This window comes from Octodon degus, unplaced genomic scaffold, assembly GCF_000260255.1.
Source record: "Octodon degus isolate 3935 unplaced genomic scaffold, OctDeg1.0 scaffold00104, whole genome shotgun sequence".
NCBI classification, from domain to species: Eukaryota; Metazoa; Chordata; class Mammalia; order Rodentia; family Octodontidae; genus Octodon; species Octodon degus.
In genome coordinates this window covers 7,611,116-7,631,926 of record NW_004524680.1, presented here as the reverse complement: position 1 = coordinate 7,631,926, position 20,811 = coordinate 7,611,116, and the positions used below count along the sequence as shown (strand labels likewise).

The 20,811-nt window shown below is 40.4% G+C and overlaps 1 protein-coding gene across 5 annotated transcripts in view; it reads right to left on the bottom strand.

Moving 5' to 3' along the window:
* The window catches only part of Trappc9 (trafficking protein particle complex 9), an 847,990-nt gene that overhangs the window by 434,296 nt on the left and 392,883 nt on the right, over positions 1 to 20,811 (bottom strand). For all 5 annotated transcript variants that reach the window (XM_023723940.1, XM_023723939.1, XM_023723941.1 and 2 more), the window contains one exon: positions 16,898 to 17,022. In XM_023723940.1, the coding sequence (XP_023579708.1) occupies positions 16,898 to 17,022 (125 nt within the window). The remainder of the gene's footprint in view (positions 1 to 16,897; positions 17,023 to 20,811) is intronic.

Sequence of the window (20,811 nt, the reverse complement as noted above, 5' to 3'; positions counted from 1 at the left end):
TGGAGGTAGATTACTGTTAAAAAAAAAAAATTCCTACATACTAAGGTAAAAGGTTCTGAAAGGTAAGATAATTATTTTCTAAGTTATAGAACTGCTTTTAAAATCAGTCAAATTTAGGGCTAGCCAGATAGCTCAGCAGATTAAAGAGCCTGCTTAAGCAGACACAGGGGCTCTATGGTGCCAGCCCCATCCTCCAGGCATACAGAGATAGTGATTGAGGCTGGGCGTGGCAGTGCACGCCTGTAATCCCATGCTTGGGAGGCTGAAAAACAGGAAGGATCACTAGGAGTCCAATCTATGTAGTGAGACCCTGTAGACTCTGTACTAAATACATTTTAAAAAATAAAAGAAATTCCTTCTAAAGTCAGTCTAATTCTTTGTAGATAGCTTATCTTACATTTGCCTCTTTACTTCTCTGTTTTAATTTTTTTCAGGACCCCACATTCTCCATATGAAGCAACATCCTAAGATATATTATGTCTAATCTAAGACAGAAATCATAATTCTGCCTCCCTGTCTTCCTCAGCAGAACAAGAAAGAATATCCAAGATATTCAAATTTTGTTTGAAAAACCTAGCAACCTTGGGCTAGGGGTAGATCACAGAGTTACTAGTCCCTCACAGTCACAAAGTGCCTTTATGGCCATGTGCCATGGTTTGATCTCTCACGTGGACTTCCGGACTCTTATAGTTTCATCTTCTCTTTTCCTACCTCACTGACTACTGCTATACTTCAAGAGAACTACTCTAAATATGCACAAGACATCCATTCTCTCATACGCTGGCTTAGGGTGCTCCCTCACTTGGGAGTGCATTCCCACCATTTCCAGGAAGTTGATACCTCCTTTTTGCCCACTTCCTTCAAAAGCTATCCATGATTATGGCTTTTGAAATGATAAATGATTTTTTAAAATCATTTCTAAGTACCCAGCATACAGTAGACACTCTGGTAGGCATGGAGAAAGATAACAAGATGCTATTTGCTGCCTTTGTGGAGCTTTAGCAGATATCAGCCTGGTAAATGGCCGATGACTCTGCCCAGCAATGTGGATACTGCAGGAAGTGTGCGCCCCACAGCAGAGAGGCTGCAGGCAAGTCTGCTCAAGCTAGGGGGCCTGCCACTTCCCCCCACTGGGCTCTATGTGACCCGCCTCACCATAAGAACTCCCATACATAGACCAAAGTCTACTTCATGGGTGACCTGAGGGAACCAGTCCACTGTGACAGAACTGGCAAAAGGCAAAGGTGATTCCAGGTCGGTCTGATGCCAAGTAAACATGGGGTTTTTCCTCCCTTGTTTTGCTTGTTTCTGAAGTAGAAATGTTTCTAGGGCAGTGGATAGAATTATTTTATTTCATGTGGTCTCTAAACTGCTTTGGATTTTTTAGGAACTAATAATGTCACCTAAATGTCCTTACCCAAAGCAAACATATTTGCTTCCTGCCAATCATCCTGAATAACAGACGTAACTCAATTTTCCTGTTTGGCAAAAATGTAATAAAGTACCAACTTTCTTCCTCTGTCTGAGTTTTCCCTCATTGTCTACAGATCAATCATGCGAGGGCAGTGGGAGAAGGTTGGGACTGATGGTAGTTCAGGAGAGCGGCATGGGCCTGAGGAGGTGCCTCAAAGACCTGGAGCTCCAGAGGATGCACCACCAGACTCTTCTCAGTGACAGTGAGGCACACTCAGAGACTACAGCATTCAGATCCCCTAGGGCTGTGCGACCATTAATCTGTACCTGTGGAAACACCAAGGCTAGTTTCCACATTTTTGCACAGGTATTTCTAGAGTTGTTCTCAAATGAGCATTTTAATACCTACTTATAATTTTAATTGTATACTTCAGAGTTTATCATAAATACTTATGAAAATTCCATTCCACAAATCCACATACTGTAGATCTGTAGGTGAGCATACGGAGCTATACGGAGCTACCTGGAGCTCACCATGTGCCACTCTGTGAGGCACACCAGAAAGGTCCAGATGCCTTTTTAAGGATGCTATAGTGTAGTCCTACAAATAATAAAAATTTAAAAAACAAAAAAGTGAGCAATTCCTCCTCTCTTAAGGCAGTGGCCCACACCAGCAGCCTGGACATCACCTAGGAACTTGCTATAAATACAAATTCCTAGCATCAAAACCTGTAAGGACAAGGCCCAGCAGGCTAGCTTAACAGGCCCTACAGGTAACTCTAATGTAGGCCAAGCTTCAAGCGCCATACCCTTAAGGCACTGGGATGAAGAGATGTAGCATATGATCACTTGGAACAGAAGGAGAAAGATAACAGTGAGTCTTTAGAAATCATTTCATTTTCTATTTCACTCATCCAACATTTAAGAGCCTATTGTATATGCATGTGTCTCCACACAGTTTCGCACTGTACCAGTACTAGAAATGCAAACATCAATAAGTATCACCCTTATCTTGGATATCACAATTTATTTGGAAAAAGTGGCAAAGAAATAATTTAAAGCACTGCAGTTCATGTTGACATTCAAATAATGTCCTGCCTTCGACATTGGAGCGTGTCTGCCACAGGCCATGCATGGCTGTGTTCTGGCTCCTCCTTTCCTGTAGAGTCTGCACTGTGGCTCTGCTGACTATCTCCCTAAAATTGTCACCGCTGCTCCTTTTTCATTTGTCCACATCACATTTATCACAGGCTGATATTTACTTGCTCCCCGATGGCCTCTTCTTCTGGGTTCTCTGTTGCAACCCCAGAATCCAGAAGTGGGAATGAACTATGTGCTTACTAGACATCTGCTGAATGAATGAAGTGGAAAAAGTGCTGTAGGGTGGTTGGGTGACTAGCAAGGGTTACAGAAGGCATCACAGAACCTCCCAGAATGTTCCATCATCCTGATCCTTGATTCTGTTTTAGAATTCCATGGGCAGCAGACTCTCCACATCTTTTACTTCTAAATTTCTTATTAAGTTCTGAAATTGTTGAACAGATTAAAGGATTTCTTTGAAGCTTTTATGCTTAAACTTTGCAGGAAAAGATCCCCTGTCTTTATAACTATCACTGGGATAGATTAGAAATAATTTGGAACTGAATTGGATTTGCCATTTTGTAAGCTTTTCTTATCCACCAGGGCTAATAGCAGACACTTAACTCCTTACAATAGCCCAGGAGGAAGCTGTATTATCTGCCTTTCTCAGCGTGGAAACTGAGGTCAGATGGCTAAAAAGCTTATACTCAACTACTCTATAAACATAGCTTGGATCAACAGAGTACTCTGTAACCCATAATAAGTCTGGAAACAGAAACAGTATGTAAAGAAACAGCATAAGCTTCAGATTCAGGCACCTATGGGTTTGAAATTTAACTCCTATTTAGCAACTACTTAACATGGGAATATTATTTAATCTTTCAGAGATGTTTGGTAGTTTCCACTTGGATAATGTACAGTTGCTGTCCAAAAAAAAGGGGGGAGGCCGGGGAGATGGCTCAGTGGAATAAGTGCTTCCCTGGCAAGCACAAGGGCCTGAGTTCAACCCCTGGTTCCGCAAAAAAAAAAAAAGCTTTAGCAAAAAAAGGCGGGGGGTAGACCAGTTAATAATATTCAAAGTGCTGAACTTCTCTCATGAGACATCAGCACCTCCCTGTTCTAAGGGGCCCTTTGGCCTAGCATGCTCAGGGCATGCTATCCTGGGCACAGCAGTGCCCCAGAAGCACTGGAAGCAAAACCACAAAGGGTAGCCACACCTCCACCACTGATGACTGCGCTGACTATGGCAAGGCCCCTGCTCCACCCACATGCTATCACACCTTCATGTGGAAGACGGAATGCCAACATACCCCCTACCTCAGAAGGCGGCAATGAGCATCACAGTCCCAGCAGGTAGAGATCTGGGCACAGCAAACAGGCCCGGATAATCATCAAGAGATACAGGCCAGGATATCTGCAGTAGCCTTGCAGCTGTCTGGGTAGTTGTTTCCACCAACTGATTAGAATGTCCCCATTACCTTGTCTGCAGGCGAGTCTCATCCAGCTCTCCAGTCCAATTATATCCCTCTGAAAAGACCAGTAGTAGACCTCTGGGAAGAAGGCAGAGTAGCAAGTAGTAGAGAAAAAGCCTCTCCAAGATTTGGTGACCAGACACTGGAATACACCAACTTGAAGAAAAGAAGGAGGGAAGTAGGTTCCTAAGATCCAAGAAGGATCTGAAGAGATAACTGAAACTCGCAGAAAGCAGAGAAAAATTTTAACAACAAGGAAGATGTGGTAGGCAGCATCTTCTCCCTGAGTCAGGACTCAATGAGTGAGAGGAGTGGTTCAAACCTGGGAACACACAATGACTTCTGGCAACCCCAGAGCATCTCCCAGCAGAGTTCAATCCTGCAGAAGGTACGCTGACTGCTGCAGGCTGAATAGGTATGGCTCTAGCCCAACAGCAAGAACCTAGGCTTAACTTCAGGGGAATTAAAAGTGCAGGCTCATGAGATTATCCACTATCCCACCATAAAGCTACTGCTGGCTTGCTGTGAGAAAGCAACACAGATCTGGACTCTGTCTTCACACACAGTCTACAGTGACAGCAGAGACACACCTTGAAGGGATTATTCTCATTCTCTCTCTCTCTCTCTCTCTCTCTCTCTCTCTCTCTCTCTCTCTGTGTGTGTGTGTGTGTGTGTTCTTCCTTTCTGTCTTTTTATTTTGGGGATTTTTATTTCATTTTTCTTCATTGTTTGACCTTGTATTAACATGAATATGAACGTGGTTTCCAGTTCTTTTGTGCTTGCTGTTCTGTTCTGTTCTGCTTTTCCCAGCTTCTTTCCCTCCTGTCTTCTACACCAATTTCCCAAACTCTGTGTTATCCTCCACTGTCATCCAGCCTTACTTCCAATCTCTTCCTCTTCAGTTATTTGTCTGTTTTTCCCTTTCCCCTTTTAAATTTTCTCCCTAAGGGTAAAACCAGCATACTGAGGGCTTATTTACTACATACAATTTTCTGGTTTGTTTTAGATTTTGTCAAAACACCACAAACTGAGTTCACACGGTTAAAGGTGGCAAATTGACAGTGACTTCAGTTTGTCATTTTCTAGGCTAGGTTTGATGCTACTGTCATTGCTGGTTATACCACTTTAACCAAAGCGACATAATCATTTCAACTGGCTGTTTGTCATGGTACACCAAGACTGAGATTGCCTAAGGATCATAGAGAATACCGTGGGATGGGACCAAAGAAACAGTGGCTGGGCCAAGTAGGCAGCGACTTCTCATTCCCAGTAAGCAGAACAGGTAGGAGCTTACAAAAGATTCTAAACCAAAAAGCTACCTACACATGGAAGGTTTCTCTGAGAAGCAGCCATTTTCTATTTTATACTAGCAATAAAGCTACCCTCATAGGTAATTTATAAGCATCAATCCAGGAATTAAATTTTAAAAAGAAAAGATGAAGATACTTAAATAAGATGTAAACCCTGACATCCAGCTCACCAAAGGCAAGCCGAGAGGATAATGTAGAAAATAGAAAAGAAATGAAATCTATAAAAACAAACTCAAGCAGCAATCAAGGAGATTAAAAACTTCCATGAAAGTGTCCACAGTAAAATAAAGCAATGTGAGGACAGAATCTTGGATACATAGAAAGGCTTGTAGTTAATGGTCAGGAAAAAAAAAAAAGATTTCTTAAATAGAAAGGGACCATGAGCAATCACCCAGCAACTGCTAGATAATGCAAAAAACATTATATTGCTTGGAGTTGATGAAAAAGCAGGAGATAGCACAAAAGATTTAAAAAAAAAAAAAACCTGTTTACAGACATCTTGACAGAAAACTTCCGGGGGGGGGGGGGATTGACATATAGATAAGCGAGGCATATACAACTCTAACTAACCATGATCAAAAAAATCTATTCCAAGGCTGATAATAGTCAAGATTCCAGAAATCCAACACAGAAACAGATATTAAAAACTGTTAAGAGTGGCGGGGGAGATAGCTCAGCAGAATAAGCACTTGTCTGGCAAGTGCAATGTCCTGAGTTCAATCTCAAATACCACCCAAAAAAAAAAAAAAAAAAAAAAAAAAAAGCTGTTAGAAAAACGAAAGAAAGCAATCACCTATAAAGAAAAATTCATAAATGCCAGCTGACTTCTCAACATAAACCCTTAAGTTAAGGAGAATTCTAAAATCTTTCAAGCCCTGAAAGAAACCAACCTCTAAGATTGATGTACTTCACAAAACTATCTTTCAAAGTTAAATGAGACATAAGATACTTCCATGTCAAAGAACATGTGAAGAAATTCATGAATACTAAACCAGCACTCCAAAATTTTCTGAAGGACACTGCAGAAAGAGAGAATAAGGACTACAACTTCAAGAACCCACTAGGCAAGGCAAATAATTAAGGGAGAACCAACAACAGGAAAATAATATGACAAGGATAAATCAGTATTTATCAGCTGTAACCATCAACATTAATGGTCTCAATTCTCTAATCAAAAGAAACAGATGGGCAGAATGGACTAAGAAGCAAGACCTAATAATATACTGCATAGAAGAAACACACTTAATTTTTAAAATTGTACAGACTTAAAGCTAATGAATGGAAAACAATACTCTATGTGACAGTAACCCAGAAAAAATCAGTGGTAGCTATTCTACTTACAGACAAGTGGAATTCAAGGCAAGACTAATTAAAAAATACAAAGAGGGTCATTACATGCTTGTAAAGGAAATAATCCAAGAGAAAGAGATAATACTTATATATGCAATAAACACAAGTATACCCAAATATATAAAACAAATATTAATGGATATGAAAAATCAAATGAGTGATAATACATCTGTAATGGGGGAACTCAATACCTCACTGTCAAAAATAGATCAACTAGACAAAAAAAAAATCAACAATGAAATATTAGAACTGAACCAAACTTTTGAACAAATAAATTTAGTAGATGTCTAGAAAGTGTTCCACCCTACAGCATCACAATAAACATTCTTCTGATAGACCCCAAACTACCTCATAAAACATGCCTAAATAAATGTAAAGGAAGTAAAAAATATCCCCTGCATATTGTCACACCATGCCATGGTGCAATGAAATTGGAAATCAATGGCAAAAGAAAACAAAAAACTTCATAAATATACAAATTAAAGAACATCCTCCTAAACAACAAATGGGTGACAGAAAAAATTAAAGAAAAACTTAGACAGTTTCTACAATTACATGATAATACCAATACAACATACCAGAACTTATAGGACACAATGAAAACAGTCTTATGAGGAAAATTTATATTAGTTAGTACCCATATCAGGAAAACAGAGCAAGCTCAAATCAACAATGTAATGTTGAACCTCAAGCTTCTAGAAAACAAAGAGTAGGCCAAACCCAAAGTTCATATGAAGGAAGAAATCTTTATGATCGGAGCAGAAAGTAATGCAATGGAGATTGAGAAAACCATACAATGAACCAATAAAATGAAGAGTTGGTTTATTGAAAAATTAAATAAAATCAACAAACTCTTAGTCTACCTAATCAAAAAAAGGAAATGAAAGACTCAAGTTCAGGGCTGGCAAAATAGTTCAGCAGACTGAGCAACTGTTTAGGCAAGCACAAGGTCTGGGGTTTGATCCCTGGCACCACATACCACACCGGCACCAGCCTGGCCCCCAGAAACACTGAGCTGGCCAGGAAGACTGGGCATGGAGGAAACAGGAGATCACTAAGAGTCCTAGCATAGTGAGACTCTGTACCAAATACATTTTTTTAAAAAAAAAAAAACAATACTCAAATCTATGCAATTAGGAATGACACAGATAAAACCACAAGGAATCCTGCAGAACTCCAAAAGATTGTCGTTAAGTACTTCAAGAATTTGTATTCTGATAAAATGGAAAATGCCAAAGAAATGGACAAGATTCCTAGATCCAAATGAATTACCAAAGCTGAATCAAGAAGATACAAAAATTCTATCATACTTGATGCCAGCTCAAATATTGTAACTATCTGAATTCAGCAAAATAACCCAATATAGTCCAATAGTCCATAATAGTAATGAGCTACCAGCACAACTGGCAACTGTCCAAAGTTGTTGACTTAAGCCTTTAACAGCTCAGCATGTTAATATAGCTTTATTTTTTATATTTTGTGGTTACATTTTTCTGCTGGATGGTTAAGACTAAATTAAAGCAAAACCTATATAACTAACAATGTAATTTTTGCTATCTGATAAGGTCAGTCAAATCCCCTAAGGATTTACCCTGGAACCTTGTATAGCACCTTGTGGATCTAGCACCAAATATGAAAAAACCTTTTAAAGACTTTTCCAAATACAGTTTCTCTAACAGCAGTGGAACATCCATGTCTGGCAAAATTGAACAATGAAAGGAGATATAAATAAAGGACTGTTTTGTAGTAAAATATATATACACAAGATAGTTAGGATAGACATACAGCTAACTTTCTCTTAATTCCATGACAAGAAAGGTTTGTACTACTAGTATTTAGACAAGATTTTCTCTGAATAACTGCTATGAAGACAACAATATGCAATGTATTAATTATTGTAACTATCCTACTAAACTGTTTTTGAAACTGGCTCATTGCTATTTTATTTTTTTCTCATTAAAATGAATAAAAAAATTTTAAAAGATATAAAAACTCTAACTAAATCAATATCAATTAATGAAACTTAAGATATAATTAAAAACCTACCAATAAAGAAAAGTCCAGGCTTTAATGGATTCACTGTTGAATTCTACAAGTAAGTTAGACAAGGCCTAATACCACTACTTCTCAAACTCTTATTGGAAGCAAACATTACCTTGATACCAAAACCAGAAAAAGGACCCAACTAAGAAAGAAAACTATAGGTCAATCTCCTCATGAACACAGATGCAAAGCTCAATAAAATATTGGCAAACAGAATGCAAAAAACCATCAAGAAGATTATATACCATGACCAAATGAGCTTCATACCAGGGATGCAGGGATGGTTTGATGTACAAAAATCAATAAACATGACATACCATATTAAACAAAGTCAAGGACAAAAAACATATGATCACCTCAGTAGATGCATAAAAAGCTTCTGACAAAGTGCAACACTCACTAATGATAAAAACTGTACATAAGAGATGGTCTTTATCCCAATCTGATAAAAGCTATTTATAACAAACCAATAGCCAACATCACACAAAAGAGACAAAAACTGAAAATTTTCACCCTAAAATCAGTGAGAAGACAATGATGTCCACTGTCATCACTCTTATTTACAACAGTTGTAGAAATATTATTCAGAGCAATTAGACAAGCAAAAAATAAAAAATTAAAGGAGTAAAGGTAAGAAAGGAAGAAGTGGGCCGAGGAGATAGCTCAAAGGTCTAAGCACCTGCCTGGGCAAGTGCAAGGAACCAGGTTGATCCCTGGCACCACATGCTGTGCTAGCCTCTCCCCGGACATACTGAGCTGGCCACCAAGACTAGGTGTGGTGGTACACACCTATAATCATAGCAGTGGGAAGACTGAAACAGGAGGATCACTATGAGTCCCAGATGCATAAGGAGATCCTGAACCAAATATATAAAATTTAAAAAGAAATAAAAAACAAGTTAAGTTATCATTATTCATGGGTTACATGATATTCTACATAGAAGACACCCAAAACTCCACTAAAAGACTTCTAGATTTAATGTAAAAATTCAGTAACATAACTGGATACAAAATCAACACTCAAAAATCATTAGCAGGGATATAGCTCAGCAGCACAGTGACCACCTGGTAAGATACTATGATTAAAAAGAGTTGGTACTGGTAAAAAGGTCCTGCATTCAATTTCCAGCACTTCCCCCTGAAAAAAATCAGTACCCTTCCTGTACATATATAGCAAACTCACTGAGAGAGAAATTAAGGGAACAAAACCTTTCATAACAGCATGGGGGAAAAAATGAAATACCCAGGAATCAATCCAAGGAAGGAAGTAAAAGGCCTCTAGGTTGAAACTACAGTACTTTGAAAAAGACTGAAGAGGATATCAAAAAATGGAAAGATACCCCTTACTCTTGGGTAGGAAGAATCAACATAGTGAAAATCACCATACTTCTAAAATTGTTATACAGATTTAATGCAATTCTGATAAGAAAAATTTGAACAGCATATCTCACAGGATTAGACAAAACAATCTATAAACTCCATTTGGAATCAGAAGAGACATAAAATAGCAAAGGCAATTCTGGGGAACAAAGGAAGGCCAGGGGGTAACACAATCCCTGACTTAAAATTATACTACAAAAATACTATGATTAAAAAGAGTCGGTACTGGTAAAAAAGAAAAACAAAATAAAAGAAAAACAAAAAAACAGACCCAAGGATCAGTGGAACACAATTAAAGATACAGAAATACTTAGACAGGCTTAGCCACCTTATCTTTGACAAAGGTGCCAAACACATTCACTGGAAGAAAGGAAACTTCTTTAATAAACGGTACTAGAAAAACTCTCTTCCCAAATACCAAAGACTAAAATTAGACCCATATGCTTCACCATGCATTAAACTAAACTCAAAATGGATCCAAGATCTGAATATTAAAAAGAAACATTAACTCTACTGGAAGAATAGGTGGAACTCTTGAAGACATTGATACAGGCAGAGACTTCATGAACAAAACCAAAGCCATACTAATATGCTGAGCTGGAAAAGGCTCAAGTCAACAACTTCTGACATTGCCAGTCTTACGGATAACCCACTACTATTATGGACTACTAAACTATATTGGAATATTTTGCTGAATTCACGCACTGATAATATTTAAATGACTATGGAATACCCTTCTCTGGCAAAACTAAACAAAAAAAAGAGATACAAATGAACAACCATTTTGTATCTGTACATTCAAAATAGTTAGGATAGATATACAGCTACATTCTCTTTAATTCAGTGAATAGAAAGATTTGTTTTAATAGTGTTTGTGGACAGGATATCATGTCTGCATCTTGTACAGTAAATAACAATTAAGAAGACAACAGTATGCAATGTATTAATTATTGAAACTGTCCTAACTGGTTTTGAAATTGTCTAATTGCTATTTGTTTCTCAATAAAATTATTAAAAAATATGATTAAAGAGGAATTTTATAAAAATATTTTTATTAAGTGCTTATGTAAATAAGTTCAGATTTCAGGATAAGTCATTTAGAAAATGAAGGTACTATTTAATATAATTTGAGAGCTTTTTTATTATAGAGTATATAGAAAATGTGAAAGTAATACATGCAAAATCCTGTTTAAAATTATTGCTGATTTTTTTAATGTATTTTCTTCTTTCGTTTTTTCATGTGATTATATATATACAAATACATCCATATATGTGGGAAAAAAAAAACAAACCCAATTGCACAGGAACTTTCAAAGAGTCCACAACTGGCATATCCTCTCATTAAAAAGCTTTTGTATAGCAAGAGAACCCACCAACAGAGTAAAGAGACAGCCTACAGTGTGGGGAAATATTTTTACCAGCTGCTCCTCAGACAAACAAAGGATTGCTCCCTGGGATATATAAAAAACTCAAAACAATTTTAAAAAAATTTTTAAAGGCCCAATCCAAAAATGGACATCTGAAATGAATACATATTTCTCAGATAAAGAAGTAGAGACAACAAATATTTAAAAATGCTCAACATCATTCACAAAATGCAAAATAAAACACTGAATTCCATCTCACCCCCAGAAAGAATGGCAATTATCAAAATATCAACCAATAACAAATGATTCTGGGGCTATAGGGCAAAAGGAACCCCTCTGCACTGTTGAAAAATGGGACGTCCTTTTGGAGAACCTCAAGAAACACATATCCTAGAACACGCTCCAAGAAGTTGCCTTCCCCAAGTTATTCATTTCCATGACAACAGTCCATGATGCTTTTACAAGTTTAGCAAAATCCCAATTAAATTACATCATTCCTGCTTCAGGGAGAAGGGAACTGTAGCTAACTCCTCCCCAACACATATACACCAGATGTCCACACAGGCCACCTTCACTGACCTGGCCTCACATCCCACCTTGGTGATGCCAAACCTCACAGGTGTGCAAGTCCACCATATTTACTACCACTAACAACACTCTCACCAGCTAACTTGCCCTCTCTCTTGCCATAAACACTCTGCACCTGCCTCAATGGTATCCTTCTACCTGTTTGCAGTTCTAACCCTCACAAGGCCATCATCCCCTTTATCTACCACCTACAAAGTCCAAGACCTTGGGTAAGACTCCCTTTAAACTTCATTTTCCCACTCAGCTCACAGTGTAGGTGGAAGAAGCTAGTAAAGTTAAGGTGTGCAGCACCGAGCACAGGACCTGGCTCCCACTGCACACATCATACTGTGAGTCCTTCTGCTTCTACATGAGAAACCAGGCAGGAGGTAGTGAAGCCCTCAGGAGAGATGTGGCAATTCCCATGTAGCAAAAGGAAAAATGACAATGCTGAGTTGCAGAGAGCTGCCACCTGGACAGACCACAAGGCCAAAGTAAAGAGGGCCCTGGGTACAAGCAAAACTTAGGAGGGAAGGTAGTGAAAGAGGGCATCAACATATAAGGGACAGAGAACGGGGGTGATGTGTGATGTGACCTCACAGAGCCTGTTTTCTTCCTAGAGATAATACTACCTACTGAAAAAGCTGCAGGGTGATTTACACACAAGTGCTTGATACACAATCTGCACTCAGTAAATAGTAACTATATTTAAATAATCACATTTTAAAGTGTTCATCTACATTTCTGTTTAATTATCATCATTCAAGCAGAAAAAAACAGTTTGTGTGTGCTAAAGCAATTGGAGCAATATCTTTTGGATCTTGAAATTTGATTCTACACTGTAAGTTATCCTATGGTATGAAAAATCCTCTCATCATCAAGCAGGGTATGTGAAAGGTGACAGACAACCCCAAAAGAAGTAGAAGTGGGCAGAAATGAAGAAAGGAAACAATGAACCAGATGCCTCTGAGCCTCACCTGCCTGAGCACCTCTCCCTCTGACTGTACCATGTTCCTGATCCCCAGGACACCAGACGTGTGACAATGGGCTGTGCACATGTAGACCTCAGTGCCTCTGCATGTGCTAACCCCTATTTCAGAGCACCCTCTCCACCTTGACTTGCTGGCCTGCTCCCCACTATTCTCTTTCCAACATTCCATTCCAATGCCACTTCTCTGACACGTCCTTGACTTCCTCTGTACAACGCTAGCAATGGACATGATCTGTACTCTATTTTTCCTTTTGATTTCACCTTGTTTCCTTTTGTTTTCATTTTGACCTCCAGCCCATGAATACCTTGAGCTTGAGAACTGCCTGATTTGCCACTATATTCTTGTCATCTGGCACAGTGCTCAATGTGTTGCAGTGCTTGATGGGTTAGTGAACAGTGCTGAGTCACTGGCCACATTTTACTTGCTTATGTGGCAGCCTTTCATTAGAAGGTACCTAAAAAGCAGGCCCTCAAATCCCATCAACGTGTCCTCCCCTGGAGCCACTCACCACCCTGACATGTAACTGGAGCACAATTCTGTAATTTAAAAAGAGCTAGATTGTAGGTGCATCAGAAAGGGGCACCCAGCCTAGGTGAAGACTTAGTGGCACCATAAAAGCAACCTTGTCCAGAAGAATGCATCCTACAACAGTGCTCTCATCCAGGGGTCATAGGTCAAAGGTAGCAGGAGAGCTGCCAGGTCTGGGCACTCCACCCAAGCAACACTGATTCAGCAATGACAACCAACATAAAGATATTGTGGCTGGCCCTGCGGAGATGCTGCCAGGAGAAAGACTAGAACTGTAGGAGAAGGGGACAAGGGGGCACAATGTACCATGTGATGGAAGAGGAAACTCTATGGGCAACTGAGGGCAAGCACAGGACCCTCCAGGGGGAAGGACACAGAGTAAAAGTCTGAATTCACAGCATAATACAAATGAATGCAGTACCCTAAAGCTGCATCACAACAGTTTTGCAAAACATGCACACACTCAGCCCCCTTGATTTCATGGTTGCACCTACACAGGCTTGCTCTTGTGAAAGGAAATAAGCCATAGAAGGAATCATACCATTAAGCAAACTATTGTATTCAAAGTAACTGAGCAAGTCTATAAGGAATTCAAGCGCTCTGACAAAAGAATGTTGATAATCTGAGCATAAAATCACACCTGCTCTTACACCAGAAAAAGCAAAGTGAAAAGTTTACCATACTACATTAAACAAACTTCCTATTATTCCACTAACACCTAGGAAATAAACGAGATAGTAACAGGCTCAAAGGAACATCATTCCAAAGAGTCATTTTTCACTACATCCTCTACTTTGCAAAAGTCAAAAAGTAAATAGGTCTGAAGGGTGGGGCCTCTAGATGGGCTTAGTGGGGAGCTGGCTACACCTTTGCCCAAAAAGCAAAGGTAAAACTGACAAAGCCAGACTGGGCGTGGTAGTGCATGCCTATAATCCCAGCTCTGGGGAGGCTGAAAACAGGAGGATCACCAGTCCAAGCTGCTTAGTGTGACCCTGTACCAAATACATTAAAAAAAAAAAAATTGACAAAGCCATCACAACCATTGAAACAGTCTTCAAATTAAGCAAAGGCATACAACAAATTGAGAAGTATTTATTCATGAAATTTTACTCCATCTTGAGAAGAACAATAGTATGGTATTTTAGCTAAGGGCTATTCCCACTGCTCCTCCCATCCAAATTCCCTAAAGCCAAGCTATCAATGGGTTAGCAAGGCAGATGTGCCCATTGGCAGCTCTACCACCTATGGAAGAGGGCAACTACTTTGAAGCACAGGGTAGAAAACCCATGTCTGGGTGTTGTCAAAACTTGCAGTGGCTTTCAGAGCAAACAATCAGGGAAGCCTGCCACTGCAGCTGGTCTGAAGCCACAAACCTGGTCCAGGCAAATGAAAAAAGTGGTAGAGCAGCCTGAAATTTAACAGAGAGACTTGAAGTATAAATAAGAAGATTATGGCACTGGTGATACCCCATCTATCCCTAGTGCCTAGAAGTCTACGAAGGAACACACATTCAGCACAAACCAGAGAGGGCCCTTGAGCACATGCACAGGCTCAACCCTGTGAATCCAGGCAGGAAAAGCCAGATAGACTTGTAAAATCCCCAAACTTTGAAAACTTTACCCAAGTCACACATAGCTTCTCCCATCAGAAGCTGGCTGATGACCAGCTCTACTGAACCTGGGATGAGCCCCAGGAATCCAAATTACCAACAAAATTAGCCAACAATAAAACAGGCAGAGGTTTTATATCCAGTGGGAGGGGGGGAATACACCACAAAAAAATGAGTCAAGGAAAGCCATCAAACAAATAGAGTCGGGTGGCAAACCTATGGCATGCATGCTACAATGGCTATTTGTGACATTGAAAGCTCTAAGGTTTGCTACCAATGAAACAGAGAAACAGAACAACAGCTGCCTCTGGGGGAGGCACTGGGGTTCAGGACCTAACTTGCCACAATGCACTATGTAAAAGATCCATTGCTCCACAAAAGATTATGAGATGAACAAGGAACAGGAAAATCAGACCCCCACACAGTGAAAATAAGCACTCTTGAGGCACACTGTCTTCTGCTTTCCTGAGGGCATCACTTGCTCTCCATCTATTTTACCATGACTCATGGTCTTACTGCCAAGCCAAGTACTGATCACTGTTCCTCGGTCCCAAAGCCAGGCAACAGCTAATGACAGGGAGCCAGTGGCAGCACAAGACCCAGTGTGAAATGAGCTGCCCTCAGTCTCCACCCCCACCTCCAGACTGCCATCTCCTGCTGCTACAGTGGTTCTGACAGAAGCTCTGAGACAGGGCTGGGTGTCCACATGGCAAGGATGGAGAGCTGAGCGGCAGTGGCCAAGTCAGTATGTTCAGGATCATGAACACAAGGGAGGAAGGAAAGAAGCACTGGATGAGGATAAGGGTGAACCTGTAACAGGGACTGGGATTTTGGCAACAGGAGGGCTCCAAGAATCAAGCCTCCAGCCACCTCTGTACCTCTCACAGCCACTCCCAACAGCAGCCCATTGTATGTGGCACCTTGCTTCATGCCCTCAGCTCAGAAGCTTCTCCCCATACTCAAACCCCATGGTTAGACCAATACCACACAGCAAACACAAGAAGCCCTCCAGTAAAGGACCTCCCAGCTGTGCCCGCAACCTCTGCTTACCACAGGCCCTCCAAGCAGCAGGTGCACCTGAAAACTAGCTCTGGGTAACTTTGCTTCATGAATTTGGCCTCTATCACCACAAGCAGTGGACTTTCTCCTGCCCAGACCTTGCTGTAGACTCTCCCACCCCACCCTACCCACACCCTAGGGTAATGCCCCTGTGACATTTAGTTTAAGGACTATGAACAGCACCCCACAGGCTGGTCCTGAGCTATAGCTGCACCCCAGGCACAACTCTGAGCCAGCAGCACAAACCCCGCCCCCCCATGACTCCTGTACACTCAGGACTCAGATCCCATTCATACCCTTCTCAGCCAGCAGCCTTCCCACCTCATGGATGCAAGCCCGGTGTGCCTCCACACTGTGCTGGTAGACAGCACTCATTACTGTGTACTGAAAACTAGTACTAGAAGGACCAGCCAAAGAATGAGGAACAGAATAACAGGATGAATAGCCAAACAGTAATCTTGCAATACTTGCATTTTCTCATATGAATAAGAAAGCAGGAAGTCATACACTGTCATCACTATCCTCCTTGATTTACCCCCTAAGTCCATGCAGATATGAATTTGCAACACTACAACACAAGTGCACTGCTTCCTCAGAGCACTGCTTTCTAGAACATTCTCCATGACAGATGCCAAGAAATCACAGCCAATATGTTCTTTCCTTGGAAAAACATGGCCTTAGAAAAGGCCCTCGGAAATTGGGACAACCCTCTGTGGGGTGTACTCACCTTCAGGTGGCTTGGGTCCCCCACTTTGCTGCCCTCAGAGACAGTTGCTGGTCTGCTTTCCACACGGGGCCGAACAACCTGCCTGAAAGGACTGGACAGGGGAAAGCCGCTCACACTGATGCCATCTAGGAAAAAAGAACCAACATCCTAACTAAAGCGTAAGTTTGAGTTTTTTCCAGTTTTTATTTTTTTAGTAGTCCACGTATGCAATACATAATGATTACACACCTTGGGGGGCATTGCTACATCACAATTGTGCTTTTCATCCTCTTTTCTCACCTCCTTCTCCCCATCATCTCTTGATCCTCTTCTCATTTGACCAAATCTATCTCCCTACATCTTATCATCTATCTTTGCTCTTTATTTATAATTTGGGTTCCGCATATAAGAGAAACCATGTGATATTTAAGCTTGTGTATCTGACTTATTTCTCTTAATATTATGGTTTCAAAGTGCATGCATTTTTCTACAAATGACTCATGCTTACCATTCTTTATGGCACAGTATTACTCCATTGGGTATAAACACATTTTAATTATCCATTCATCTGTCTGTGGACATATAAACCACTTTCACAATATTGCTATTATGGATTTTGTGCTTTGACAAACATGGGTCTGCACGTATCAAAGTAATGTGACATATTCTCTTTTGACAAGATACCAAGAGGGGGACATCTGAAACAAATGGAATTTCTCCTTTTAGCATTTTGAGGACTCTCCATCCTGATTTCCATAGCAGTAATACTAGTTTACCTTACCACCAATAATGTCAAAGGGGTCCTCGACAGCATTTTTTTTTTTTTTAATTTTAACACGGTAGCCATTCTGGCTGGAAGACGGAATCTTAGGCCTATCTTAATTTTCATTTTTCTAATGACCAATAATGTTGAACATTTTTCATGTGTTTATTGGTCATTTGTACTTCTTCTGTAGAGAAGTGTCTACTCATTTAAGTGGTCTACTTATTTACTAGCTCTTTTTTTTAAGAAGGTCTAGTATTTTGGTAACAATTGGCTGTCCACATGCAGAAGACTGAATATAGACACATGCATCTCACCATGCACTAAACTAAAATCAAAGTCAAAATAGAACAAAGATCTAAACGTTAGAAACAATCTGCTGTAAGATAAAATAGGTAAAACTCTTGATGACAAAGGTGTAGGTAGGATGTTATGAACAGAAAACCAAGTGCACCTATCCTGGTTCCTTTGCTCAGCTTCAGCCTTCGGCTTAGTCTAGAAGGTTCTCCTCTTCCTTTGATCGTTCAGGGCATCTCATCAATTGATCAAATGCCACTACCCCACACAATCTGAAGGGGCCACTCTTCCGCCACCAAAACCTAGCAAGACCACTTGGTCTGTCTCTTCTGTTAACATGACTTAGTGACTATCTGTTTATTCCAGGTTTCATCTTCGAGTCTGCTCTTTACCTCACTCCCAAAACCACACCAGGTTCTCAAAAGGCGTCTGGCATGGCCTTAATGGGCAACACTGTGCTCTGAAGCACTATCACTTCTCTCTTTGGTCTTCCTGTCACAATTGTTTCTTGAATATCTACATAAAATGGAGAGAGGCATCCTACAGAAACAAATTATACAGTGACCTATTCATTTAGTGCAAGCTGGGCCACCAGAATAAGCAGTGACAGGCAATCTCTGTGCATTACTACTAATTTTGGCTAAGAAGTAGGAAAACAGCACAGATCAAAAAAGGAACTGTAAAAAGTGAGATAGGTATCACGGCAACTCATGGCACTAGTCAAGCATGCTCCCATTTTAAACAGCAAGCAATAAGCTGCCTCAAATCATACTGGCAATCACTGATCCAAGGTATACTACCATGCATGCACATAGAGGCATTTACTAAACATGACCACATGGGTGGATAGATGCATGCATGACAGGGAAGATGAATGGAGAGACGGACACACAGTTACAGATATATGCAGGGATGGACAGAGAGGTAGAAAGGTGGCGGGTACATGAACGGGAAGTAGATCGGAAACTCTTTTGCCTTTAATTTATGATTGTAACAAAGGTATTAAGCAAGAACATTTAAATCACTGTATATTTCAAGTCCATCAAAGTAACTTCCTGATAAGAAAGTAAAATTTCTTGTGATAAGATGTGGAACATTTCCTTTTAATTTTTATAAAACAGATATTTCATGTCTCTAATTACTTAGCCACAAGGCCTGCTGCCTAAAATGTCTTTATAAAAACTTATAATTAATCAAGCATAATTGAAATGATTCATAATTTTTAAAAGAATTAAAATTAAAAAACTCCTTCAAATGGGATCAAAGGAGAATTTTAAAATGTTCTGAATAAAGCCTTCAAATTTTAAATTCTAAATTATCTTGAGTTATCAGGTCAACAGTTTCTAACACTGCAAGTCAAGAGGAAGACCCAATACTATTATGGACTACTTGACTCTATTAAAATATTTTGCTGAGTTAACACACCTATAATATTCAAATGACAGAACTAAAAAAAAGGGGGGATACAGATGAATGTCCATTTTCTATCTGCATTTAAAATGGTTAGGATAGACATACAGTTACATTCTCTTAATGAATAGAGGGATTAGTTCTAATAGTGTTTGTAAATAGGATATCATGTCTGCATCTTGTATGCAATGTGTTAATTATTGAACCTGTCCTACCAATTTGATTTGAAACTGTCTCACTGCTATTTGTCACTCAATAAAATTATGGAAAAAGAGTGTGTGGGAGAGCTTCCAGCTACCCTGCACCGGTGGGACAATCTCCGGGTCCCAGGCCAGGCGCACCATGGGTCAGACCATCTTCCGCCCCCTTGGGACGCCCCCCACCACGCCACAGGACCTCCCCCACCCCGCCCACCAAGTAGGAATTTCTGTCGCTTTCCGGGAACCCCCAGATCCAGTCCTAGCCCAGGTCCCGTGAGTGTGTGGGAGTTTCCTGCTACCCTGTGACTGCGGGACCAACTGCGAGTCCCAGCTCAGGCGCAGCATTGATCAGACCCTCTTACAGCCCCTTGGGATGACCCCCACCACTCCGCAGTACCTCCCCCAACCGGATTACAGAGTAAGAATTTCTGCCTCGTTCTGGGAACACACAGACCCAGTGAGTGTGTAGGAAAGCTGCATCTACCCCTACTCTACCTTGTCCCCTACAGGTTCAGCTCAGGCCTGGCATAGAGGCCTGGGGTATAACCCTGCAGCTGCAATCCCCACAGAGAGGGTAGAGGATAGAACCACTCAGCTAGTCCAGGAGCAGAATATCTTGCCACAGGGAACAACAGGTTCACCATCAAGAGCAGTGGCAGGAAGGAGCTGAGCACAGAAGCCAGACCCAAGCCAGGCACAGGTGGATAAATCCAGACTTTGTAGATCTGCACCTCAATTTCAGTACGTACTAAGGTTATAAATGCAATGAAGATCTACAACAAAGGTCAGAAGACACTGCTACACAAAATGATGAGAAGGAACAAAATACAACTTCAGAAACCAACACCACCTGTAAAAAGTGCAGAAGACACTAACACAGAACAAATTGGGAACCACATACTTAAAAGTAATTAATCAACCACTTCTGAAATAAAGAAACAGCTGCAGAAAGGTATAGAGGAACTCAGATTGGAAATAGAAAAACAAATCCCTGAATTAAGAACATCTTCAGTAAATAATCAAATGCAGAAATATATGAAGGAAACCCAGTACCCACCCAGAACAAGTGCGGAGGACATTAGCTTAGATCAAATGCATGAATTAATAGCATCAAGAGTAAATAAGCAACAGCAGAAAGATATAGAGGAAATCAGAGCACAACTCTTTTCTGAAATAAAAATAGAATTCTCAGAACTCATAGCATCTGAAGTAAAGAAGCAACTACAGAAACATAGGGTGGAAACCCAATCTGAAAAAAAAAAAAA